The 18,037-nt window shown below is 54.6% G+C and overlaps 1 protein-coding gene and 1 long non-coding RNA gene across 2 annotated transcripts; both read left to right on the forward strand.

Annotated features, from left to right (window-relative positions):
* Positions 1–10: 10 nt before the first annotated feature.
* LOC138917035 (uncharacterized) lies at positions 11–3,336 on the forward strand. Its single transcript, XR_011424370.1, has 2 exons — positions 11–124; positions 966–3,336. It is a non-coding gene; the product is annotated as an uncharacterized lncRNA (long non-coding RNA).
* A 590-nt stretch (positions 3,337–3,926) lies between these two features.
* On the forward strand, positions 3,927–17,136 carry C13H16orf89 (chromosome 13 C16orf89 homolog). The gene is made up of 8 exons (XM_001499691.6): positions 3,927–4,202; positions 8,099–8,248; positions 9,235–9,385; positions 10,619–10,736; positions 12,179–12,314; positions 13,001–13,105; positions 14,356–14,442; positions 16,805–17,136. Exons 1-8 carry the CDS (start codon positions 3,995–3,997, stop codon positions 16,933–16,935), a joined length of 1,086 nt encoding a protein of 361 aa, XP_001499741.3. The 5' UTR covers positions 3,927–3,994; the 3' UTR covers positions 16,936–17,136.
* Positions 17,137–18,037: the final 901 nt, after the last annotated feature.

The following is an 18,037-nucleotide window of genomic DNA, read 5'->3' on the forward strand; positions in this document are numbered from 1 at the left end:
GCGCAGCCGCAGACCGAACCTCCGAGGTGGGCGGAGAGAAGGGAGGCGGGGACCTGGTTCCCTAAGTGGGGGGCCCGCGGGACCTCTGAGCAGCCCCTAAGGGTCAAGAATTCGTCGTATTCGGGTAAAGCTGTTACCATGCGGGCATCTAGGAACATTTTTTTTTCAAAGTTTTAAGATAACTTCAAAATACACTGAGATAACAATTTGGGTGAATTTCATAAGCATAATGTTGAGAAAAGAGGTCAGATGCCAGAGGGCACACTGGCTGGCTCCATTTATAAAATCAAAACTACTCTTTGCTGTTAAGTCAGGAGAGGGACCTGCCTTGGAGGGTCCGGGGTGAGTGGGAGGGGGCCAGCGGGGAGCTGGAGGGGGTCGTGCATCATGTTCTGTTTCTTGATCCGTGTGCTGGTAACCGGGGTGTGTTCCATTTGGGAAAACCCGTCAAGCAGCAAACGTATTCATTTTTCGGGATGTATGTTGTATTTGAATAAAACATTTAAAAGAGAGAGAGAGAGAAGGGAAAAGGACAAAGAAGGAAGTAAAAACCATAATGATTCTAAGTGCCCATAGTAGGAAGGGATGGTTTCTCCACTGACCCGCCCATTTCACCTCCAAAGTAGGCACCTCGGAGTTTAGTGTGTGTCCCTGTCACAGCCATTGACTTTGAAAGGGGTCACCCTGCTGAGAAACATTGAGGGCGTGTTGGTAAAGCCACTCCTACTGCCCCACCTTGAGAGCTGGCCCGGAATCTGCCTGGGGCCTGCCTCACCCGCTCACGCATTTGACGGAAAAGAGAAAGCAGCACTTCCTGCCTTGCTAAGAGCTTGGACAGGGCAGCACCCGCTGGGCAGGGCAGCCCTGTGTTGATGTGGTTCCCCAGCCACCCTACAGCCCAGCTCAGGTCTTGGCACATTTCTCATTGGCATCTCACAATAGCCCTCTGACTCCCCTTTTTACAGATAAGGACATTGAAGGTCACACCATTAGTGAGTATGTGGCAGAGGAAGAGCTTTGAACCTGAGCTGAAGATGGGAAGGAAGGACGGGTAAATATGTAGAGATGGAAGGGATGGGCAGACGCACACGGTGGGCAGCCTCGTTAATGCCCCAGCTCCCAGGGAGACCCCTGCCTTCACTGCATGTGCTGGGGGTGGGAGGCTGGAACACATGCTCTGCCCACTCGGTCCACCCTCTGTGGTGGGACAGGCTGGGGTCTGGAGACCTCAGCCTCATGGGTTCCCTGATCTTGATCAAGGAACTGTCGATCAAGTGGCTTTCCTGACCTGTAAGTTAAGGGAGGGGACTTCACCTCTCAGAGAGCCCCTCTTGCTCTGACGATCTGAGCAGATAAGGACTAGGCACCGTAGTCAAGACAAGCCAAGAGTAAATGCCTGGCTTGGGAAGATGAAACCCTGATTGGAAAAGGAATGGGATCATTTTCCTGTGGAGACAGGAGCAAGATGCATCACCAGCCGGGGATGCTTCAGAGCTGGGCCAGCCCTGCTTGTCCTGGTTGCCCCGTTGGCCTTCATCACATGAAATTCAGTCCTTCCAGAGGGCAAGAGGGCATTGTTTTCCCTCCCAGAGACGGGAGACTGAACCCTGGCAGGCTTCCTCGATGGTTAAGATTGGACTCGGGCGCTGGAATCCCTGTGTCACCTCCTACTAGCTGTGGGACAGCGGGTCACAGTAAGTCACTTACTTCCTCAGAGCCAACGATTTTGTTTAGGGTATAAAAGGGCATAAGAAATAGTACCCTTTTCCGGGGCTGACACAGGATTAACAGAGTGATGATAGTGACAAGCTTCACCTGGAACATTCGTTCTCAATGGCACACCCAAGGGGGCAAAAAGTGGTTGGTGGGGAGGAAAAAGTACTTACTGTTTTTATGTATAAAGCACAGATCTAGACATAGCACACAAACAAATATACAGCATATCTACAGTATTAAAATTTCATGGGCATTCTGCACAAAACCTTGTGCATGAGGAGCCCTCGTACATCACTGGTCGGAATGTAAAATGGTGCAGCCACAGCAGGAGATTGTTTGGCGGTTCCTTGACAGGTTAAACATGGAATTCCCTTGTGATCCAGCAGTTGCAGTCCTAGGTATCAACCCAAGAGAACCAAAGGCAGGTTTTCAAATAGAAACTTGTAAATGAATGTTTCTATCAGCATTGTTCCCAATAACCGAAGGGTGAAAACAACTCAGATGTCCATCAACTGATGAATGGATGGCATGAGATCCATCCGTACAGTGGAATACTATTCATCCATGAAAAAGAATGGAGTTCCGACACTTGCTACAACTTGGATGAACCTGGAAGACCTTATGCTTGGTGACAGAAGTCAGAGACAAAAGGCGACAGATTGTAGGATTCCCTTTATATGAAATGTCCAGAATGGGTAAATCCACAGAAACAGAAAGTAGGCTAGAGGAGGCCAGGGGCTTGGGTGGGGGAAGGGGGTGACTGCTGATGGATATGAGGTTTCTTTTTAGAGTGATGGAAATGAATGAATGAAATAAATAAATAATGAATGAACGAATGATAAAGAAAGAAATAAAAAGGCTACAAAACCTGACCTAGCGGCTGCCCACAAAGAGCATCAGATGCACATTTTGGTGGCGGTGTTTTTATTATTCTTACAGATCTGTGATATGTTAACTGAACCCTTGGGGGCAGGTGTGTTTCTGAATTCAGAATGTTCTGGATTTTGGAGAGGTCATATGGCACACGTACACGGAACAGTCCCAGCATGTTTTGGAACACACCCAGGAAGCCAACATGAAAATTTCCACAAAGTGAGCAGAATTTCACACCAGGGGAGCCACGCCAGCGCTCTGGGTCCTCACTGTCCGGTACAGGAGTGCATGTGGCTGCGGGGCTCGTGAAGGGTGGCTCGCCCGAGCCGAAATGTGCCACGAGTGTGAAACACTGCCTGGGTTTCGAAGACTTCGTATGAGAAAACTGACATTAAAGAAAAAAATGTAGGAGCCGGCCCAGTGGTGCAGCAGTTAAGTGCGCACGTTCCACTTCGGCGGCCCAGGGGTTCGCAGGTTCGGATGCAGACATGGCACTGCTTGGCAAGCTATGCTGTGGCAGGCGTCCCACATATAAAGTAGAGGGAGATGGGCACGGATGTTAGCTCAGGGCCAGTCTTCCTCAGCAAAAAGAGGAGGATTGGCAGCAGATGTTAGCTCAGGGCTAATCTTCCTCCAAAAAGAAAAAGAAAAAAATGTAAAAAATTTAGTCATTTTCATATTGATTACAAGTTGAAATGGTAATATTTTGGATGTATCGGTTCAAATAAAATAGACTGTTAAAATTCATTTCACCTGCTTCTTTTTGCTTTTTTTAATGTGCCTGCTAGAACATTGTGAGGTGCCCATGCAGCTCTCCTTTGTGGCTTGCATTCTGTTTCTGCTGAGCGGGCACTGCTGGAAGGAATCTTCCAACAGTTCGCAGGTGTGCCCTCAAATGAGCTTATTCCAAACTTATTTAAAAAAGAACTTTGTGGGGCCAGCCGAGTGGTTGGGTTTGCATGCTCCGCTTCCACAGCCTGGTTGGGTTGGGTGCAGATCCCAAGCGCAGACCCACACACCAGTCATCAAGCCATGCTGTGGCAGCATCCCACATACAAAGTGGAGGAGGATTGGCACAGATGTTAGCTCAGAGCCAATCTTCCTCACCAAAAAAAAAAAAAAAAAAACCTTTGCATTTCAGTGCTCTTGAATATCTAGGTTTCTAACTACAATTGCTAGATCAAAGATGTTGTCCGTGGGCCTGGAGAATCTGGGGTGAGAAGGAAGGGTGGGGGCTCCTCTCCCTGGCCCTACACCAGCTGGCTCCATGTCCGGGGCTGGCCAGACCACCGGGCGCCCGGGCTGCTGGGTCAGCCCTGCCCCCGCGGGGGAAGGGGAGGAGGAGGAGGTGGGAGGAGGAGGCAGCAGAGGGCGTGTGTGCTCTCCCAGCGAGCAGACGCCAGCCATGGCCAGCCTGGGGCTCCTGCTCCTGCTCTTGCTGCTGGCACCACGGCCCCTGTGGCCCTCCTCGCTGCCCCCGCCGGACACCCCAGAGGGCAAGGCCACCATCGCAGGCTTCATCCTCTCTGCGCTGGAGAGAGCCACCTCTTTCCTGCAGGAGAGGCTGCCTGAAGTCAACCTGGACGGCGTGGTGGGGTTCCGCGTGCTGGAAGGTGGGTGCGCTCGTTCCCCTGGCCCGGCCGCCCAGAAAACCAGTTCTCAGTCTGCCACCTGCCTGCTCTGCACCCCTGGGAACTGGCCACCTCCTGACTCCTGAATTGTCTGCTTTGACGATAAGGAAAGAGGGGTTGGGGGCGGCTTGCTCCTTTGGGGCATCTGGGCGCCACTGTTCCCAAGTTTTTTGGGAAGCAGGAAGGATTCAAAGGCCACACAAGGAAAGATCTGGAAATTATTATTTTCCCGGGAAGAAAGGACCCATTTGACAATCCCTCCCTCCTGATATGCCACAAACGAGGCGGGCAGAGGGAGTGTGCCCTTTGAAGGGGTGTTGCCGGGAGGGTGGCTACTGATAGAAGGGGGACCCTCAACATGGGGTTCCAGCCCTGGCTGCCCCCACTTCCAGCCAAAGCTGCCTGGAGGCTCGGAGAAAAGAGCCAAGTGTTTGTTCTGTTCTGAGGGATATAAGATCCCCTGAGGGGGGCTGGAGATGGGCCAAGGCAAACAGGAGCCGCCCCCACACAAACCAAGGAGTTGGAGTTGTGTGAGCCCCTCCCCCAGGCCACCCCAACCTACTACCTGCCTACGTGACAAAGAGCCAAGAGCCAGCTTTCGGTCAGCCTGGGGTCTGGCCGGCCCGCTCTCACTCTGCATCAACCGTGCAGCTTCCCGCCCCCAGGACGCCAGGTCCCAGCGCAAGGGGGGGCTCTGGGACGGGGCTGCATCTGTCCCGGCCTGTGTCCACACCCTGAGCTCCCAGGCCCCATCCTGGAGGCCCCCAAGATCCTAGCCCCTCCCCTGCAGGCCAGGACCAGGGTGTGGCAATGCAGACGGCACCGGCTCCTTCATTAATTCCAGCCGTGGCTCACAACTCCTCTAGGAGCTGGTAACAAAGCACGGCCGGCTTGCCCATCAGGCACACAATACCTTTAGGGGCCCATGAAAACGTTTTAGTTTCTCTTAAAACCAGAAAAAGAAATTAACTAAGTCAACAAAAATGCTCTAATAGATAGTATAAACATATCCATCTTCGTACCAACACAGTCACAAGACGCAATCTTTAATGTATTTTGTTTCAATGGAGAAAAGGACCCACAGAGACAAAAGTCTCTGGGCCACATCCCATGATGTGGCCCCTCAAAGGAGAGCTGGGCGCTTCCTGGCCACCTGCCATGTGTCCTCACCAAACAGCCCAGAGAGGGAGGTGCCCTGTTTTGCTCCTCCTGCAGGTGGGGAAACTGAGGCACAGAGAGGCTCAGTAGCCTCCTGATGCCTCACAGCCAGACAGATGGTGGGTCCAGGATCCCACCTCGCCTGCTGTGACAGCCCGTGAGGGCAGGTGCGTCGTATTCACTCCTGGTCAGCCCTCGGCGCCAGCTCAGCGCTGGGCGAGGAGCAGTGGTTGGTAAACCTTCCTAGGATGAGGCAACAGACGTCTCAGCTGCAGCCCCACAGGTCTGTCGGTTCCTCATGGACAGAGAAGGGGGGGCAGGTGGCTCCCTGGGCTGCATGCTTTCTGGGGCGCACGCCATAGTAAAAGCCAAAGTGCATAAGAACCCCCTAGGTGCTGGTCCCCCGGGTGCACGCGTCAGGGGTCTCACGGGATTCTTCCCACAACCCTCTCAGTCAGTCCATCATTATCATCCCGTGGAACCAGGGAGGGGATGGGCTGCAGAGAACGTCCAAGGTCACACAGCGGGTAAGTGAGGGAGGTGGGCTTGAACCCTCCTCTGTCTGACTCTCCTTACAGGGTGGGGCTGCCTGGGAAGGAGGGAAGTGGGGGTCCACGCCAGCACATACCAGCCTCAGACCGGGGCCGCCCCCTCCTGGGGAGGCCTCTCCTGCCATCTGCCTGCTCCCCTCTCCAGAGCTGGGCCCCCTCGCCTTGCAGTAATCTATCGCTGAAGAGCAAATTACCCCGGAACTTCGCTGCTTCAAACAATAACGCCATTTCCGTGCATCCAGAATCCAGGAGCGGCGTAGCTGGGCGGTTCTGGCTCAGGGTCTCCCATGGGGTTGAGTCGAGATGTCAGCCAGGGCTGTGGTCATCTGAAGGCTGGACCGGGGCAGGAGGAGCTGTCTCGCTCCCTCAGAGGCCTGGCAAGTTGGTGCCGGCTGTTCGCAGGAGCCCTCGGCTCCTCAGCACATGGACGTCTCCACGGGGCCACCTGAGTGCCCTCACAATGTGGCAGCCTCTTCCCCCGGAGCCAGTGGCCCAGGAGAGAGCAAGGCGGAAGCCTCAAGGTCTTTTATGACTGAGCCTTCATTTCCCCAATATCTTACTGGTTTCACTGGTCAGCCCCGTTCAATGTGGGAGGGGGCTGAAAGGGCGTGAACACCAGCTGACCGCCACAGCACTCTTCATGAGGGTCCGACCTTCATTCCTGGGCCCCCTTGGGAGGGAGAGAAATGAGGTCACCTTTTTTTTTTTGCAGGGGGACTAAAGCAGCAACAGAATATCCGTTGATCTGCTGGGTGGTCTCTGCTTGGGGCCATGGCCCTAAGAGAGCAAAGGGACCCTCCAGCTGGCTCCAGCAGCCGTGATGGGGTTCCAGGATGTGGCAGCAGCTGCCACACACGCAGGGGGACATAGGAACAAGGCTCAGGACCCAGGTCGCCATGAGGTCGGGTCGGGTTCTCCTGGTCTCACTGATGACCGGGGCAGCCCATGTGGGTGACACTATAGCGCCTCCGTCTGCTGCTACAGCCAAGTGCTCAGGGAGGGGCCAGGGCAGGGGAGGGGCGTCACAGAGCCCCTCACCCCACAGCCCTGCTCACACCCTCCTTAAGCCTCTCCCACCCTCCCCCACACAGTTCTCCACCTGAAGGCAGCTGCCCTCCTCACCTCTCGCCCTCCCAGCCCTGTGCTGTTGCTCTCCCTCCATCTCCTCTCTGGCCACCTCTTCTCCCGTCTCTGACCACCATTCTCTCCCACCCCTGCAGGGCCACTGCTAGTCCAGTCCACAGGGCACCTTTGTGAGGATTAGAAAAAGGCACCCCCTTCCTTGAGTCACTTGACTGCTGTCTGCTGGAAAATTGTCTTAATATATATACAAACACATGATAGGAATGGACATTGCCCTTGTGCAGTGTGCGACCTGCTCAACTGTACACAGTGGCTCTCCACCCTGCCATCTGAATCCCTCTCTCATTTTTTTTCTCCTGTACAGCAGAAGTTAAGTCTCCCTCATAATACTAATAGCTAAACTTTATTAAGTGCCTCTTTGGTGCCATGGACAATGATAAGTCCTCTCTATGCACTAGTTCATTTAATCCTTGCAAACCCCCCAAGAAGCAAGGACTATCATTAGCCCCATTTTATAGATGAAGAAAGTGAAATGGAGAGAAAATAAATGACTTTCTCTGGTCACCCAACAAGAAAGTATGAGGGGGGCTGGCCCGTTGGCGCAGCGGTTAAGTGATCACATTCCACTTCAGTGGCCCCGGGTTCACCAGTTCGGATCCCAGGTGCAGACATGGCACTGCTTGGCAAGCCATGCCATGGTAGGCGTCCCATATATAAAGTAGAGGAAGATGGGCATGGATGTTAGCTCAGGGCCAGTCTTCCTCAGCAAAAAGAGGAGGATTGGCAGATGTTAGCTCAGGGCTGATCTTCCTCAAAAAAAAAAAAAGTATGAGAGTCAGGATTTGAACCCAGGCCCACTTCCAGAAATCAAGCTCTTAGCCAATACCTTCTGTCATCGTGGCTCCACCCCGACCCCCGACCCAGCTGAGCCCCACAGAGACCTGATTTCCAGTAAGCTCAGCACACTCTTTCCCCTCGGGAGCTGGAGGAGGCAGAGGTCCTCCCGCAGTGTCACAACTTAAGATATGTTTTCCCGTCCACGTGGTTCGTCACATGGTGGAACGAATGAACTCTGCTCCCTCCCAGGGCAGCTACAAGGCGTCCAGGAGAAGTGGGCCCGGGACCCCCTCCTGCAGCCACTGAACCTGCGTGTGAGGAAGCTGGCAGCCAGGCTGGCGCCTCTCCTCCACAGATCCATTTTCTACCTCAGGCTGAGTGACCCTGAGTACCTGCGAGGTAAGAGCGTGGGGTGGATGTCATTTCTTCGGGAACAGGGCAGCTGGGGATGTTCCTGAAATGACCTGGGGCAGGTGCCCTAGGGTGCCAGGGAGGGTTGGGGACCATCGGTAGCCAGCTGCGTCCTGTTGGCCAAGCACACCGCAGGCTGACCCTGGGGGCTCTTCGGTCATCCTTGACTTCAGGGTGAGATGACCTCTCCCACCCACACAGAGGGGGCGGGAAGGAGGGACTATGTCTCCTCAAATTTGTCCAGCTCATGCCCAGGCCTGGGGGCCTTCATCCTGGACCAGAGGGGAGGGGAGGGTCTGTCGCAGAGGGTGCGACATCTAAAAGGTAATTTGACCCTTTGCACGGCAAATGTTAGCATCTTGCCAGTATCTCTTTTGTGGCTTGTAATGCTAAGTCTTTGTCTTGTTGTCGGCCTTCAGTTACTCTACTAAGGGCCCCCCTGTAAGCCTGGCCTGAGTGGTTCCTGGGTTGGGGGTGGTGGGGGGATCATTGGCCAGACCACAGCCCCACTGCATGACCACACCCCAGCCGTCTGTAGGTCTGGCCTGCCTCTCTGCAGTCAGGTCCCCCACCCTCTCCCAGGCCTGGTCCCTAAGACCATCCGTGCCTGTGGCAACCTAAAGAAGCCCCTTTGCTGGGCATCTGTTTTATAAGAGCTCCACTTTCCAACCCAACCAGAGGAGGCGACTAGCCCTTTTTACACGTCTCAAGCTTCCATGGAATACAGTGGATTCCTCCCAGCCTGCCCCAACCCTGTTCCTATTGATTTTTTCTTAATGTTCTTTTAGCAGAAGCTTCCTGAGTGTTTCAAAGGCAACGCCCATCCAGCAGGTGGGCCTTACAGCTCCAAGCAGGCACCCGGGTGTGGTCAGGGCTGCCCCGGGAGGGACATCCAGTTCCTTGGCTCCGAGCCACAGGAGCTTGGGGGCCGTGAAGCAGAGCGTGGTCTGCCCCCGCCCCCTCCTCTCTGCCAGAGTTCCAGCCAACCATCCAGCCCGGGTTTTGGAAGCTCCCACAGGCCTGGACCCACACCAACGCCTCCATGGTCTACCCCACCTTCCAGCCCGAGGACTCCTTCTCAGAGGAATACAGTGACTTGTGCCTGGTGCAGCTGCTGGGAACCGGGTGGGTCCCCTGGACTTGCCCCGATTTCCAAAAACCCAAAAGAGCTTGCTCTCAGCCTGTCCTCCTGTCCCACTCACTCTGCAGCTCCCCACGGGTTTGTGCAAAACCAGGCTCAGCCCCCTCCCCGCAGAGCCGCCCTGACCCCGCCCTCTCCCACCCCACCACGAGTGGCTTCCAGCCCGGTGCAACCCCCCCCCCTTGCGCCCCCACCCCCACCTCCTGGCAGGCCGCCACACCGGAGGGATCATTTCAAAACCGCAGCTGAACACCCCACCGCCAGCGTGAACCTCCTGTTGTTATCAGGAGGAAGCCTCAATTCCCGCTGCCCTTCCATGTCCGCAGGCCCCTCCGTCCAGCCCCTGGGGCCTCTTTTCAGACCCTCAAAGGCACCGGCTCCTTCCCTCTTCTAAGCCTCTCCCTTTGCCACAGTCGCTACCGGGGGGGCCTCTTCCCACCCTGCCCCACCCCATCTGCTGTGCCTAAGTAAGTCTGCTCCCACTTCGGGGCCAGCTCCAGCCTCTTTCCTCCAGAACCTTCGCTGACCCCACTGCGGAGGCTGACCTCCCATGCTGGGCTGGCTCTCCTGGCACCATTTGCAGCCACAGAGGCAGCATACATTTGTTTTAGGGTTCTGCCACCCCAAGGGGCTGTAGATCTCAGACTCACTCGCTATTTTATCCCTCTGTGCAGTGGGCCTTGCGCAGACCCCCCCAGGGCAGCCGTGGGTGCAGGGACCCATCCTGGGACAGGAGGGGCAGCAGGTGCCGGGGCCCCCATCCTCTCAGCATCCTTCAGAGAGGTGTTGGGGCCAGGACACAGCTGGGATCGCAGAGGGGCTGAGCTCCAGTTGCCCCGTGGTGCTCTGTCCCTGTTAGGGGGCAGGCCTGGCACAGAGGGAATGGGCATGCAGGGTCCAGACCCCAAGCTGTCTGGGTTCAGGGATGTGCTGTTTAGGGCAGTGCTTGGGGGTCTCAAACAATAGGAAGTTGCAGCCCTCTGGGGCTCCCCCAACCCAGGATAGCACCAGCATCACCTCCCCCATGCCAAGGGTCCCAGATTTAGCCAATCAAGACACAGGACACCTGTGTTTTATCTGGCAGCCCCCTGAGCCCAGCTGGGTGCCTGGAACCTACAGGGGGTCCTGATAACTAGTGGAGGAATGGGCCCAGGGAAGGCTCCAGGCGCTCGGCTCCCTTTAGGACACTCCTAACAGCCTGGAACCACCTCCCCCAGGGTGGACGACAGGCAGCCCTGCAGACTCTCAGACTTCTGCAGGACCCTCATGACCAGACCCGGCTGCTCAGGCTACTGCCTGTCGCACCAGCTGCTCTTCTTCCTCTTGGCCAGAATGGTGAGTGCCGGGCGACGCCCCCGGGAGAGAAGGAACCATAAAAAGGGGCTGGTGGGGGGCCGGCCCAGTGGTGCAGCAGCAGTTAAGTGCGCATGCACGTTCTGCTTCGGCAGCCCGGGGTTCACCGGTTCGGATCTGGGTGCAGACATGGCACCGCTTGGCAAAAAGCTGTGGTCGGCATCCCATGTGTACAGTAGAGGAAGATGGGCATGGATGTTAGCTGAGGGCCAGTCTTCCTCAGCAAAAAGTGGAGGATTGGTGGCAGATGTTAGCTCAGGGCTAGTCTTCCTCAAAAAAAGAAAAAAAAGGGGGGCTGGTGGCCATGTGGTTTTGTACGTTACACACCAGGAAAATAAGCGGGTTTTTGGACTTGTGCTTCGGGCATCAGGAGGAAGGTAGCTGGCCATCCGTTGGCTATAAAATTGAACCAAACTATGGGAGGGGAGGAGTGGCTTGGGATTCTATTGGACACAGAGGTTTGCATGCTGGACTGGACCACAGGCCATCAGGAAAACAAAAAGAGAGAGAGGGAGTCAGAGAAGCAGCAGAAAGAACGCAGCCGACAACAACCAGTGGAAAAGGACTTAGAACGTGTAGTCGTCAATAGGCGCTCCCAGAAAACCAAACCAGCCCCGCCCCCACCTCTTTAGCGCCCGCCCAAGGGCTCAAACTTTGCTGAATAATAATCATTTTTAAACATATATTTATTTATAGAGAAAGGTAGGGCTCATTACCTCTATCCAAAAATGTCATTCGAGGTCCAGAAATTCTTAGCCGAGAAGGAACTCGCTGTTTTTCTTTGACAGGCTTTTTTATTATTATTTATTTGCAAACCATCATTGACTAGTATTTTTGTAAATCCAATAAAAAACAAATAATGAGGAAAGGTATTTTGATTAGATTCGGCAGGTAGAAAGTGATCCATTGCCACAGAAGTTTCTCAAGCCTGTTCTCATCTCCTCTCCTCCTCTCCCGGCCACCGGTCCACGGCCCACACTTTGAGTAGCACTGTTAGTCCGGAACCAGAATGAATGATGACAGCTAGCAGCTTTAGGGCCCCCTAGTGTTGGGGGTCGCCTCGGGCACTTCCCAGTTATGGTCTCGCCCACCCACACGAGCACTCCTCTGGTGTAGCTCCCCCAACGAGGCACTACCCTTTCCATGAGAAGACCCTTGAGGCTCAGAGAGGTTAATATAGCCGGCCAAGGTCACACAGCTCCTGAGTAGCACAGCCAGGACTGGAAGCCAGCTCTCTCTGACCCCTAGTGCCTGAGCCCCCAGCAGGGAGTGTGGGTGAGGAAGAAATTCTGGGAAAAGGGAAATGATCAGCCCCAAATGCAGCCACTTGCAAGACTGGCTCAGAACTGCAAGTGTTTTCCCATGACAGAGTCTGTCTCATCCAGACCGCCAACCTCCTTGTCTCCCGGTGTCTGTTCCCCCAGAAGGGATGCATGGAGGGGCTGTTCCACCAGACCCAGCTCTACATGAACCTCTTCTGTGCCAACATGATGGACCTGAACCAGAGAGCTGAGGCCATCGGATATGCCTACTCAACCCGGGACATCTTCATGGAAAACAGTGGGCCCCGGCGTGTTGCCCTGGGGACAGAGCAGCAGGGTGTCCCCAATTCCAGGCACACGCACATGTGCATGCGTGCACACACACAGACACAGAGCAGGGCTGCCAGGTTTAGCAAATAAAAACACAGGGTGCCCAGGTACATCTGAACTTCAGATAAACAATGAATACATTTTTAGTATAAGTATATCCCAGACGTTACATGGGATAGACTTATACTTTAAATGTTTATTCATGTTTATCAGAATCTCAAATTTAACTGGGCATCCTCTGTTCTCTCTGCCACTGTGTGCTTCCTGCCCCCAAAGGCTGACCCAGTGATGGAGCTCTGGACAGACTGACTGCCCAGCTGATGGCAAACCCTCAAAGCTTTAGAGATGAGGCAGAAAGGGGGTCCCTGGGAGGCCGCTCCTTGGCTTGGGTGTCCAGATCCCTCTGCTGAGCCTGACTCTTGAGTGGCCCCGACCAAGGCCCCAGGTGGGAGGCAGGATCCGGGCCTGGGTGCCCCTGCTCGCCAAGGCAGAGCCCCCGCCGCTTCCTTGCAGACACAACATGCACTGAGACCCACCTCCCAGTGCTGCCCCACCCGGCAGGAGGAGGCAGGTGGCACCAAGGTGGCCTTGGGGAGTGGCAGGAGGTGGGCATGGGGGGCAGGCCTGCAGAGGGTCCCCTGTCTTTGCTTCCAGTCATGCTCTGTGGAATCGCTGGCTTTTCTGACTTCTACAAGCTCCGGTGGCTGGAGGTCATTCTTGCCTGGCAGAAGCCGCGAGAAGGATGCTTCGGGACACCTGGTGAGCTGCACTTCCATCCTGGCTGAGCACAAGACGGGGTTGGAGGGCTGGGGTCTTTTGGCCAGGTGGGGAAAGGATGCAGTGGTGTTAGCGGTGCGGAAAGAGATTTGCCACACCCATGTGCATGCACACACCCACGCGCACACACACACACACACACGGAAATGGGCTCAAAGCCTGAACTTTGCAGGATGGGAGGCAGTCTTGTCGGAAGACGTTGGTCCCCTACACCTGCATTAACAAATCTGTTGCTTCATCAAGTGTTCCCTAAGCACCTGCTGTGTGCCGGACACTGTTCTAGGCTCTGGGGAAACTGAGGCTCTGAGGGAAAGAGGCAGAGACCACCTACACAAACCAATAAGTGAAGTCATTGTGAGTTCTGATAAGGGCTGTGGTGGAGACGACAGGCTGAGAAAGAACAGAGCATCGGGGAGAGCTCTTTAGGTGGTGCGATCGGGGGGGTGTCTGGGGGAGGCAGAGCAGGCAGCCATGAGACACTGGACAGCTGGTCCTCCTTGGAGTAAGTCACTTCACCTCTCTGAGCCTCAATTTCCCTGTGTGTAACTAACCGAGCATAACAATATCCACCTTCCTGAGCTGTAAGGAGTACACATAATGCACGTGAACCCCCCGGCCGGTGCTGGGTACAGAGGAGGCTCCCAATAAATGCCAGCATCCTAAATGAGAAGCTTCGGATGCTCAAAGAGGCAACATTTTTTGAAATAAGATACAGTCGTGCATCACTTAACGATGGGGATACATTTTGAGAAATGCATCACTGGGCAATTTCATCGTTGTGCGAACATGATAGCGTGTACTTACACAAACCTAGATGGTACAGCCTACCACACACCTAGGCTCCATGGTACTCATCCTCTGAGACCACCGTTTCCATCATTGACTGACACGTCATAATGCAGCACATGTAGTCTATTTTTAAAACAGAGGAGTTTATAAAATGAAGGTTCTCAGGACCCCAGACCGATAGCTTCCACAGGTGGAGGGTGGGGCTGCGGAACCTGCATCTTTAATGAGCTCCCCTGGTCATTCTGATCTGGGCGGTTGGGGGACCACAATTTGAGAAACATCAGTAGACGACAAACTTATGCCACGTGGAAGGATCTGCAGACAGGTGCTCGAGGAAGAGCCCCCAGATTCAGGAGAAGACCTGAGTTGCTTGAGGGGGAGGAGGTTTCGTGAGTAATGTTTAAAATCCATCCTGAGAAGTTCACCTTTCTGTCTTCTCCCAGATGCTGAAGATGAAGAATTATTGAGAGCAGTTGAACACCAACAGCATTTTTTGACAAGAGTGAAGAGGCGAGAAAAACAATTTACAGGTAATGAAAGTACCCAAGGGACCTTCTTGGCATGAAGCTGAGACACCCTGGAAAGGCTGTCATCGTCCACGGAAAACAGGCCCCCAGCATCACTGAAGGAAGGGCCTTTGTGTTTGGGAGGTTAGGGGAAGGGAAGGGGTCTCTGAGGCCCTCCTCTCAGAAAGTGGGGGGTCCAGAGTTACTGACTCCAGTGAAAGGTATATAAAAGAGAAGTTTCAGTGTATTATTGAAAAGCACAGAGATAACCCCTCTCTGCCAAGATCAAGTCAGGAAAACAGAACCTGCATCGAAAACTTCAGCAGAAGGAATTGAAGATAGGGAACTGGTCTCAGAGGTGTTACAAGAGCTGGCAATGAAAAAAAGTGAGAAAAGCCAGAGATTAACCACTGAGGGAAGCCACTGCCCCCGCCAGAGGCAGAGCTGGAGGGACTGTGGGAGGAGGTGGTGTCAGCAGAGGCTGCAGGGGTTGGACGTGGAGACAGAGAGAGCGGGAGAAACACCTCGGCTTCTCCCCTGCCTCTGCCTGTGTCTGCTGTTAGTCAAACCCAACTGGAAGCTGGTGGGCAAGGCATCCTGGGAAATGTAGTTTGGAGGGGTCAGTGCGCCAGGGTTTGGAGCAAAGAAGGGCAGGGAGGAAATCTTTGAGCCAGCAGGCAAGTGACCATCACATCCCAGTGGCCACACATCCTGGTGTCCCCAGCTTACACCTGTTGTCCTGGAGCCATTAGGCATAGTGCCCCCCTTTCCTCCCGAAAGTGTCCTGGCTGAGATGATCAATAATGTGGTCAGTCCGCCAACGTAGAGAAACTGAGGCTAGGCTGTAACTATATTAGCAAAGGAAGAAAGGCCAGATATAATACAGAAGCTGGGGACAGAGGGAGAAAGAAGGAAGAGGAGACCTGATTTCAACTTTTCCTTGATAAAAAATCAATAACTTCTAGGCAAAAGCAGGAAGGGAGATGGAATCGCCAGCTCTGAGTAGATATCCAGCATCCACTGGTGAATGATTCGGGGAACCGTCAACCCTGCAGGCCTCGTCATCTACCTGCAGGCAGACAAGTTGGGGGAAGCACAAATCTGACGGGTCCATTTGGTTGCTGCCACCAAAGGTTGGGCAGGAGAAGGCAAAGCAGTTCTCCGGAAATTTCTAAAGGCCTCCTGCCCTTGGCTAGGCCTGCCTGACACGGGGGGGCTGCAGCTGCCCACGGCCGGGTGGTAGGGGGCCTGCTGTGCATGCCCTGGAGAGCTGGACACTAGAACTGTCCTGAGGGCTCGAGAGAGAGCTGCAGAAATCTCGAAGCCCAAGGTCCTTCCTGGGGCCCCTGCAGGTTGACCAATGACCTAGAAAACTGCATGGGAGGGAGCAGCCTGCTCTCCTCTTCACTATGACACACACCCATGCAGCAGGGGCAGCCGGTGTGGAGCTCTGAGCACAGGATTTGAAGTCAGGCTGCCTGGGCTCGAGTCTGCTTTTGCCCTTTACTCACCGTGGGAGTCGCTCAACTCTGAGCCTCAGTTTCTTCATCTGTAAAATGGGGCCAGACAGCGCCTCCTTCATAGGGCTGTTGGGGGTCAACATCAGGTCATTGGGCAAAGAGCTGCCACAGCATTTGGTGTTCGGTAGGCCACCGAGAAGCGTGGACGGCCAGGGTTAGAGATTAGTCTCCTTGAAATCTGCATTCTGCTCCCTCTAAGGGGCCTGCCTGGGGTCCTTCCCTTCTCCAAGACTGTGAGGGGAGAGGAAAGTCCTGGCTCCCCTCACCCGCCCAGAGACCAAAGGTGGGCAGCCCACCTTGAGTTCAGAGAACTGAATGACATCTAAGGGGTTTCTGTCACAGGCAGGTGCTCATGGTCACAAGGGACCCGGCAGGCCTGAGGCAGCAATGAGGGCGGCCGTGGGGGTGAAGAAATGAGCTGTGGAGTCACCAGGACCAGGACCTCGGCTCTGCTGCCTCAGCCTCAGTTTCCCCATCTGTATGGAACTATGAGAGGCTGTCCTAGGTCTCACGAGGGCCTGAGAGCAGGGGAAGGCGGGAGGGCGCTGGACAAGGGGGTGGGTCAGGTCCGATCCTGCAGGAGAGGGGCTCTGGAGCGGGAATCGTCCCACGGAGGCACCCCCAAGTTGGGGGCCAGCTTTTGTGTCCCTGTATTAGTAAGTCATCGGGACGAGGCTCCAATGGGTGCAAGACATCTCTCTGGAGAAGGGAGACATTAGCAGCCGACACTCACGGGGGTGGCAGATGGGTGCCCGGTCCAGCAAAGGGGATCAGCCGGCACCTGGCTGGCTGGGGGACTATCTGAAAAACTCACACGATGGAACTGCGGCTGCCACCCAGCCCTCACAGAGGGACTCTCTCCCCAGATGGCTGCTCCTCCCACAACACAGCCATGGCCGTGGCGGCCCTGGGCGGCTTCCTCTATGCCCTGGCAGAATACCCCCCGGGAAACGGGCAGTTGGGGCAGTCCATGCTGGCACCACCCAACGGCCACTGACACGCATGGTTCCACGCCTGCCACCCGCCAGGAAGACGAAACATGTGCCTTCAGTCCCTCCTTCCTTAAGTCCTGGGCCACATCCTGAGAAGGAGGCCGCTGAAGAAACAGACGAGTAGAGCAACCAGCTTCCTCCCCTGGGGAGCGGGGCTGGGATGCAGCCAGCGTGGGAGCAGGTGAATAAATCTAGAGTGAAGCTGAGCAGGGAGTCGAGTCTGGTTTCTCCGCCTTTTGCACAACTTCTGGGGCTCTCTTCTGAGTCCTCAACCCCGCTCCACACAAATTCTAAAGAGACCCATCAACTTGAATCTTAAAGGCAATTAATTTTTTTTTAGGAAGATTAGCCCTGAGCTAACATCTGCTGCCAATCCTCCTCTTTTTGCTGAGGAAGACTGGCCCTGAGCTAACATCCGTGCCCATCTTCCTCTACTTTATATGTGGGACACCTACCACAGCATGGCTTTGCCAAGCGGTGCCATGTCCACACCTGGGATCTGAACCGGCGAACCCCGGGCCGCCGAAGCGGAACGTGCACACTTAACTGCTGCGCCACCAGGCTGGCCCCTCTTAAAGGCAATTTGTCCAGACATCAACCATTGCATCATTCCCAGTGGGAGAAACAAGGGTCTCTGAAAATAGCAGTTCAAGTCATGACCTAGAACTCGAGAAATATGACCACAAAAGGCAGCACATAAGATCTTCATAGTGTGTGCAGAGAACTCCACAGTCTCATTGTGTCGCCTCATGTCGCAGTCATGCCATTTTACAACAGGTAGTGCAGCCTAATGGGTATGGTGTTGTTCTGTGCCCTGGCTGCCTGAGTTCAAATCCCAGCTGTCCCACTAATGAGCTCGGTGTCCTTGGGCAAAGCCATTTAGCATCTCTGTGGCTCAGTTTCCTCATCAGTACGATTGGGACGATTATAGCTCCTACCTCAGTATTACCTCCACCACTGTGAGAATTATGTTTGTGGAGTACTGAGACCAGTACCTGTAACATAGTAAGTGCCAGGTAAGCATTACCTGCTACCACAATGGGGATGCTGTCACCGTCCGTGGGGGCGTGTCCTGAAGAAGCAGCAGGAAGGAGCAGCTGATTCGTC

This window comes from Equus caballus, chromosome 13 (genome assembly GCF_041296265.1).
Source record: "Equus caballus isolate H_3958 breed thoroughbred chromosome 13, TB-T2T, whole genome shotgun sequence".
NCBI classification, from domain to species: domain Eukaryota; kingdom Metazoa; phylum Chordata; class Mammalia; order Perissodactyla; family Equidae; genus Equus; species Equus caballus.

Excerpts from the sequence above, each read along its gene's own strand:
- C13H16orf89 (XM_001499691.6), top strand. The coding sequence starts at position 3,995 with ATGGCCAGCCTGGGGCTCCTGCTCCTGCTCTTGCTGCTGGCACCACGG. Across the intron at positions 4,203-8,098 it reads GGGGTTCCGCGTGCTGGAAG|GGCAGCTACAAGGCGTCCAG; the intron begins GTGGGTGCGCTC and ends GCTCCCTCCCAG. Across the intron at positions 12,315-13,000 it reads GGACATCTTCATGGAAAACA|TCATGCTCTGTGGAATCGCT; the intron begins GTGGGCCCCGGC and ends CTTTGCTTCCAG.